The sequence below is a fragment of the Molothrus aeneus genome, chromosome 2 (genome assembly GCF_037042795.1).
Source record: "Molothrus aeneus isolate 106 chromosome 2, BPBGC_Maene_1.0, whole genome shotgun sequence".
NCBI lineage: Eukaryota > Metazoa > Chordata > Aves > Passeriformes > Icteridae > Molothrus > Molothrus aeneus.
The window spans coordinates 44,122,523-44,131,405 of record NC_089647.1 but is presented as its reverse complement, the minus strand read 5'-3'; the positions used below and the strand labels follow the sequence as shown (position 1 = coordinate 44,131,405).

General features: G+C 39.8%; 1 protein-coding gene across 5 annotated transcripts in view; it reads right to left on the bottom strand.

Moving 5' to 3' along the window:
* Window positions 1-2,512: 2,512 nt before the first annotated feature.
* IFT88 (intraflagellar transport 88) overlaps window positions 2,513-8,883 on the bottom strand; it is a 127,587-nt gene continuing 121,216 nt past the window's right edge. For 4 of the 5 annotated variants that reach the window (XM_066544790.1, XM_066544793.1, XM_066544792.1 and 1 more), the window contains 2 exons: window positions 4,203-4,298; window positions 2,513-3,510 (listed from right to left, as the gene is read on the bottom strand). In XM_066544790.1, the coding sequence (XP_066400887.1) occupies window positions 3,389-3,510; window positions 4,203-4,298 (218 nt within the window). In that variant the 3' untranslated portion in view covers window positions 2,513-3,388. The remainder of the gene's footprint in view (window positions 3,511-4,202; window positions 4,299-8,883) is intronic. The other variant, XM_066544791.1, reaches the window with a different exon arrangement.

Sequence of the window (8,883 nt, the reverse complement as noted above, 5' to 3'; positions counted from 1 at the left end):
AGCTGCTTCCAAAGAATGGCTCCTGGCCCAGGCTTACCTTTGGATCATGCAAGCCAATTGTCTGGGAGATGAATTGTCATGGTCCAAAACTGTGCTACTGTGCACTGCTGTGCTACTGGTCTTACAGAACAGCTGGGTACACATCCCCTCCTCTGCTCTGGGCTTGCCTGGCAATGTTCTAGTAGAGATGCAGCCATAGTGAACACGGCTTTGAAGTGGATGAACCTGGGCTATATCATTTTGACTGTCAGCAGGACTCATTATTCCAGTGTTGGAGCTGGATCACATGGCTTTCTGTCAGTTCAGAACAAGCTCAACTGTGCTTGCAAAATAACATGCAAATTCATCATAACCCAAAGCATTATATAATCAGATCCTCATGCTATAGGAAACAGCATGTTCCAGAAGTCCCTGGGAGTCTGTACACAGGAAACAACATGTTCCAGAACTGCCTGTGAGTTTGTGCAGGGCTGGAACAAAAGTGCAATTGTTTGTAATCCACAGAATTTTACCTAATGTACAGTTATGCATCTGGGCAAACTGAATCAAGAAACTGCTGCTGATCAAAATCTCTCTGATATAGGCAGGAGTGTTTCTATAGACTTAAGCTGTGAACTGTATTCCAAGGTATTGGTACTTCATGCCACTTTATCTTGGACATGCCTATGTGATTGCAATTTTTGATTAGATGCTGTATTGAGTTTGCGTGGCCAAACTTTGGTAGTGGGGGGCTACAGGGGTGGCTTTTATGAGAAACTGCCAGAAGCTTCCCCAATGTCCAGTGGAGCCAGTGCCAGCTGGCTCCAAAATGGACGTGCTGCTGATTAAGGCTGGACCTATTAGAAATGGTGGTAATGCCTCTCAGATAACATATTTAAGAAGAACTCTGTAAAAAGTTACTGCACAGATGTAATTGTGGTCAGAGAAGAGCAGGGTGAGAACACATGAGAGGGACAGCCCTGCAGACATCAAGGTCAGTGCAGAAGGAAGGGCAGGAGGGGCTCCAGGCACTGGAGCTGAGATTCCCCTGCAGCCCTTGGTGCAGAGTGTGGTGAGGCAGCTGCCCCTGCAGCCCATGGAGATCCACAGGGATGCAGAGATCCACCTGGAGCCCATGGAGGAGCCCATGCTGGAGCAGGTGATGCCTGAGAGGAGACTGTGGCCCGTGGGAGGCCCCTGGGGAGAGGAGCCCATGCTGGAGCAGCCTGTCCTGGAAGGGCTGCACCCTGGGGAAGAGTGACCCACGCTGCAGCAGTTTGAGGGGAACTGTTGCTTGTGAGATGGACTCACATTGGACAAGTTCAAGGAGAACTGTCTCCCATGGGAGGGACCCCGTGGTGCGGCAGGGGAACAACTCCTCTCCCTGAGCAGCAGGAGAGGCCACGGAAGACATCATGACCCCCATTCCCTGTCTCCCTGAGCCTCACTGTGGGAGGAAGTAGAGCTGAGAAGAAGAGAGGGGTGGGCGGAAGGTGTTTTGAAGGTTTATTTTACTACTCATTATCCTGCTCTGATTTTGTTAACAATAAATTCAATTAGTATCTCTAATTTATATCTATTTCACCTCTGATGGTCTTTGGTGAGTGATCTCTCTCGGTCCTTATCTCAACCCATGAACCCTCTGTTATATTTTCTCTCTCCTGCTCAGTTGCAGAGGGGAGTGAGAGGCTTCAGTGGGTGCCAGGCATACAGCCAGGGTCAACCCACTGGAGTCTACTCAAATGTCTTTGTGTTAGAAGACCATGGCAATATCTCTCCTGCCTTCTCTTCTGCACTGTTTCACAGCTTTGTCTACGCTCCCTGTCAGAGTCCCATTTATTGTCTCTTACTGTGATTAACTCTGATACCTCATGCCACTGCAGTCTGGAGCTGAAAATACTCCCTCCTGTGTGGTACTTTGCATCCTGGTGTCTTCCAAGACTAAGCCTGACAGAAAGAACTACCACGACATCCAGGAATCTGTCATTGTACAACCAGAGCAGTAGATACAGCAGGACTGAGGAACAGGCAAGAGAGACTTGCAGAAATAAGGCAGCTGCCATCCACTTCCTTCTCATGCTCTTTTCCACCCTTTAGAAGGATCAGGCCCCAGAGCTTACCTTGTCTTTCTTCTTTGGTGAGCCCCTTGGGGTGTTCCATAAACAGCACTGAACACATTCTGCTTGTACCGTCAGGTGGAAGTGGTGCAATCCCAGATGAAACACTGCTCTGGTCCCATGGGAAGCATGCTACACACAAAGCAGCTCATACACCCCACAGGACACTTCTGACCACTGCAGACATCCTATGAAACTGGGCAGCATTTCTAAAACCTGAAAAAACATTTCATGAAGATACGAAGAGACTTCTCCACTGTCACTGGCAAACAGTCTGAGCAGCACTGAGCAACACTGAGAAGGAACACTGAAAATTTCAGAAGATTGAATTCTTGCAATTCAAAGTGCAATAACCAAAGCCTAACTATTAAACCAAACTCATGCCAGGGTTCCAAAAACAAGCCATCTCAGTGGACTAGTTTTGCAAGTATTTATTAGGAAATTATGAATACCTGACTAATATTTTTCATCTCCCCAAAGTGATCCCTACTACAGGAATTTAACAGGTCTCAGTAACTTCAGATCCAGCTTGTTCAGTTCATAAGCAAAATGGTGATTTCTGTAACTAACTTTGCCCATACTCAGGTTAGGCTGTAGAAAACTATCACTGTGTGGTCAGTGCCACAGTCTCCAACATAAGACTCAAAAGCTGCTGTCTAATTAGCGATTCTGAACAAACTAGGCTGAAATCCTGAGAACTCTGATCACTCAAAAAAAAAAAAACCCAACAAAAATAAGGACATTTTGCTGAGAGACTGCAAAAATGGTCCTAGTTAATCTAAGAGTACGCTAAAATTAAGATGCTTTCTTTGGTATCAGTGCAAAGTGATTCGCTGAATTGGGACCTTAAGGAAGACCAAGGTCATACCCAGCATTTTCAGGTCAGTTCACAGGACTTAAAAAATTCTGGCTTTGGATGAAAGATACAGGATTTTTGACCTTACAAGCATTGCTTTGAGGTATTCTGCATTGAAAGATGAAATTTTAGAGGCTTTTCTCTCTAATATTATCATTGTATGTATCTCTGAAAGCAAAAGCTTTCAGATACAGCTTGCAATGTGTTTGAGTACTTGTGTAGATCTTATGCATGAGTAAAATAACCTCACCATTATTTTTTTAATCAATCACAGAAGACACTGCAATTACAAATCCAAGTTTTTAACATAAGGTACCGCATGTTCAAAGTATTTAATGGATAGTTTATAAAAATCCACTACAAAATCATTATGAATGAAAAGTGTTTCAGCTAAAACTTTTACAAGGATTAAAAAAAAAGATGAGCGGCCCATATGCTATTCTGGAAGCAGATCCTCTCCTAGTTCTTCATCAGCAAAATCATCTTCCTCCGTTCTTTTTCTTGCTGCTGTTTTTGGTCTTTCTGGTTGTGGGCCAAGTGGATCTACGTAGGAGGCATCTAGGGTTTAAATAAATACATGTGAAACAGTTACAAACTATTTTAGCTTTAACTTTAGCTGGTTTTAAACATACAAAATTAGGATGTATGTAAAAATACAAGATTAGGATTTAGCACTACACATCTGTGTCTTTGAAATGCAGACCAGAATGAGCATGTGAATGCTGAAGGAGAACAAAACACTGCATTCAGGAACTGAGGCAGGGCACAAGAGCAAAGTTCCAGAGTTCTACTGATGGAAGCCTCTTGGTGTTTTTTCTAATAAATTTCTCTTATTATACTACAGTGAGAAAAAGACTTCGGAAATGTGCAAGGAACAGCAAGACTGATGACTTGTTTGAGGAATGGCTTTTTAGGAAGTACCACATTCCACATGAATTTGAGTTTTTAAACCCCTTTGAAAATCCAGTCTTATTGAAGAACCTATGACTGCAGAATGGCAAGAACTGACTTAAAGGACGCAGCAGACAGATATTGAAAGTAATATTAACAAGGGCCACATTTCTTAATATTTACAATTACTTTATAGTGAGCTCTGAACAATGAAGTGAAAGCCTCATTTTCATGGGAAAATGTTTCCCCAATTATCTAATTTTACATACTCTTCCAACAACTTATATTTTTTCCTCTCTCCTTATTTCTCCTCTCCCTGAGGACCATGAAATTAAAAAAGGTATAAGATGTCCGCTTGCCTATTTCTTTACTGCTGCTACCTTCATAGGGTTCACTTGTTCCAGGCAGAACTTTCAGTTTGGCACTCAGTCTTTCCCCTTTGGTAGCACCACTATCTGGGGAACAGGAAAAAAAAAAAAAAAAGACAACATGCTGTTATGTTCTGTGAAACCACGATACAAGAATAACACCAATTCAGCTACTACTATCTGTCAAACTGGACTTGGATGAAACCATCTTTTCATGACAGACACAGTACTCATTTGTAATAGTGGTCTTTAAAACACAGTGGACACTGTGTCCACACGTGTGTGTGTTAACGTTTTTTAAAAAATATATACAGCCTTATGACTTTGGAGTAAACACATTAAAATATTTCTGCTTCAAATGCTGACATTTCAGTTGCTTATAAATTACAGGCACATTTTGGATTTAAATAAGCATGATAAATATATAAACACTGTCACAATGTACACTGGACATTTCCTATTTTTGTGTGCTTACTTACACATCAGTGTGATCCACCTGCTCAGTACTGTCAAGGTTAAATGCAACACTTAAGTTTGTTTTTAATTAGAAGAGCATATTTGCCATGTGCTGTCTGCGTGGCAGCAGGCTCAGTCCATGTGTACAGACCATGCTGGCCCTGCAGCTCGCTGTAAACACTCTGCTGGCAGCTCCCTTTGCAGCAGGGCCCCAAGGAATGTGTCGGCTCCAAGGGCTGCCTCCTGCCCGGACAACATCAGATTAACATTCTCCTGCCACAGCAGTATTCCAGACACTTGAAATATTCTCTTCACCTCTGATTCTCTTTTTCAGATTCATGGCAAGCTTTCAATCTCATCTGCTACAAAAAATTTTTATGCAATATTTTTTCACCTGGAGAAAACATTTTGAGTTTGACTTGGTATATTTACAAGGCAGGATGTGTAGCCAAATAGAGACATGTTCATTTACAACACCAAACAATGTGGGTATTAAAAATCTTCCATCGTAAGGAGGAAAAATGGATTTCATTCAGCAAACATTAAGTCTGGACTTGGCAACATATTTCCATTATCTTATTTACTACAAATGTTATTTTAATAGATATTGTTATAATTAAAAGAAAAAAAAAACAGCTCCCCCCCAGATGTCTACAAAGATGACAAACATTTATCTTTCTATAAATACTACCACAGACTTCTGTTTGCTCAACCCTAAACTGGAAGACGCCTCTGCTCCAAGAAAGATCTAATACATACAGTCATGTCAAACAGTTAATAAGTTCACAAGACACATATTGCAGTTGAAATTTCAAAGCAAGGAACACATATCTTAATGTACATCCACTTCCCTTGGACCAATTCTCACTGACAGGTTTCATGAAAGAAGTAATATTTGAAGAATTTGAAGAAACAGGGAGAAAACAATGAGTTTTCCTGGAGAGAAACTCAACTAAAGGGCTATGAAATTACAAAAGGGCGTCCCCTTGATTTGAGTGGGCTCTGGACAGGCCTGTGCAACAAAAAGGTGAGAGCTGGCCCTCAGAGATGCCGTGGATGAAAATGTTTTGAGGAAAATACAAATAATCAATGAGAAAAAGAGTAGGATAGAAATAGGCACAGTCTTGCATAATGGAAAACAATTAATTTTTAACATGATAAATAAAGTTGTAAGGAGCCGTAAAGAGATGCAAAGACAGGAACAATACAGCAGACTACACTAGGGGAAGACTGAACTGGTTGAAGAAACTCCATAGGTTTAATTGGTTGGTCCCAGAAAGGAAGAACTGCATGTAATGAAAATAAAAGAGGAGGAAAATGGCATACCGAATGTTTTCAGCTGTGAAGGAGGAAAACACATAGGTGCTAGCAATGCTGCCAGAGGAAGGGGAAAGACTTTATATAAAGTGAAAGAAGGAAGAAAAGGATGGTAGACAAACCAAACTGAGTGGGATTAACAGAATGCCCACTAGTTACCTGCACATCTTACTGCCCTAAAAAAATACAATTGAAAACAGAGGCTTCTTTAGATGTTCTAGGATCCTTAAGTTTTACTAGGTACATTTAACAGTAACCTAATGGAAATCTTTTCTCAGGTGGATCAACAAAGTAACACTGCTCACCTTACTTCTGTATGAGCATTATATCCAGCAAGAGTGAAGGGAAACAACCCTTCTGGTTAATTCTTCACATTTAGTTTAGATTAGACTAATATGCAAAACCACATTAAGTCTTTGTGGACTGCAGTATGCTCTGAGCATACCTGAAGATGAGGAAGAGGAGCACCTTTCATTTTAAAGTGCACCCAGAAGAAAGTAAGAGGTGCTTGACACCATCTGCATTACATGGAGATGTCAGACAGCAGCTCAGGAAGTGAGATGTCTGGCTCAATGCTTTCTTTCACCTGAGGGAGTTCAAACCCACAGCTCCAGCTTTCACAAGGAATGAAATGGCTGTTAGGCCATTTGGGGTAAGCTTTTCTTGACACTCTTGCCATGGGATACAGGATTTGGCTGCCAATATGGCAGCTATTAAAAATTCTGTTGACCATATTACATGATCTGCCAGAAGTCTAAATATCATCTTGAAATTATTTTTTGTAGTTCTGTTTGGAGAATCATCTACATGTTTTTATTTAGCATACATTCACACATAATTTGGCAATATTAAGGAATATAAGCTTGCAATATAGACTTCAGGATTTTGGTATCCTACAGTAAAGAAAACTTCAGGGAAGGAGTTGTTTTTAAAGCATTTTTTCCACAGACACACATACTTTTTGGAGGCAAGTTTTACAATTTCTACTCATGATTCCCTGCTGCTCTCACCCCATCTAGGAAAAAGATTTTATATACCTTTTGAATTATGGGAATGAAGTTAACTTTTACTAAAGTAATACACAGAAGAAAACAAAGATAAAAACTACAAATAAAGCTTTTCATTCTCACTGTTATCTACTAAGAGTACTGCTTTGAGTGTTAACATCTCTCTGATTGTACCTACAATCAGAGGACTACAGGTAGATATTTCTGAAACTGCAAATTAATTTTCTCTCTGTTACTGTATTAACTCTACAAACACCAGCACCTAATTCAAAGTAGCTTTTGAATAATGGAAGACCACTGCTGAACTAAATCGCTCTCTGTATCTAAGGAAACCTGCAATGAATACCCAGTCCTTATTTATTAATTTATTTCGCTTTTATTAAGTAAGTTATTACTGTAGCTCATGCAGAGGCCATCCCCCCTGTACTCATTTTGGGGTGACAATGTGGACACCTACACATGAAGTGACCACAGGAACACAGCTCCAGATTTCAGTTGAAAAAGCAACAGGAACCAATTAAGCAGAGCTGGTCAATATAAAATTTGATTTATAAATACATTTACTCTGTAAAATCATGATACTTGAGATTTGGATTACCATGCTGACATTACCTTCCCCTCATAGTTTCTGTTAAATAGCCTTAACTGAGGACTATGCATACAAAGACATAAATAATACACTGCATGCTGATATCTTTTACAGTGCATTCCTTCCTCTCATCTGTTCATAACTCATGGCCATATTACTATATTTAGGATGTTTAAATTATTCTATTAGAATTGTTTCATTCATTTAGAGTTGTTCAATGTTTTACAAAAACTGATTTGAACTAATTCCTTCACATAGAATTTGGATGGGATTTAAAAAGAATCAAAATATAAAACCTAATTTTAAAAAATGATCAATTTTATATGGCAGAACAATGAATAATGCAACATACTGCAAAAATAATCCCTTTTTGTAATTTAAGTAGTGATACCTAGCAAAAAAGATTCTCCATCTTTTTATGTTTCTGTACTTCCTGTGTCACACGATACCTGTGTGTACTTCAAACCAAAAAATCCATTGTACTTGTATTTATTTTTTTAGAGGAATCTAACTAGTTGCAATTACAGTGATGACACTATTGCATTGGAAATTCCTCCAGTACCACAAAGGACGTAAATTAGAATTTTTAGTACTCATCAAGAAAAGACATCAAAGGGTAAGATTGTTTGGTAATCTACCTCCTCTGTAAAATCTTTATGAAACAAAGAGCACAGTGGGCTAACTCTCCAATAAATCCAGAATGTGTTTAAAGTGCAGCTCGGTGTATCTCTCATATTTGGGATGGAAACACCATCTTTGGAGAAGAATTGGCATTGGTTTGACCAAAGAGAAGAGTAAGTTCAGTGCAGAAGGCAGAAGAATATATTAAAACTGTGAAACAGCATGGGAAGTAGATGCAATTTATAACTTGGCTGCTGTTCATTTTGATTTGAAATTCTGTTGAATGAAAATTGTTTGTGGTGTGTCAGTTCAGCTCACTCCTTAGGTGAGTTCAGAGCAGAAAACAGATTAAGATGTTCTCTTCATTTCAACAGATTTTCCCTTCCCTATTAATTAAGAAAACTTTTTACTATTCTTCACACACAGCCAATGGAACCCTCCCAAAAAGACTTGTAATTAATGAGGCATCAACAGGCACACAAAGCCTAGCAAATATAAATGATTGCCATGTCCTGGCTGAAGAGTAACAAGAAAATATCATCTTTATCACAGTCAGGATTATCTGGGATGCCTACAGCTCAAACATCTAAAACATACTTCCATAATATATAAGGAGATCCCTCTGGGATGGCAAAGGGTGTTTGAATATGGGAAATCTTTGGGGATGGACAAACTGACAAAG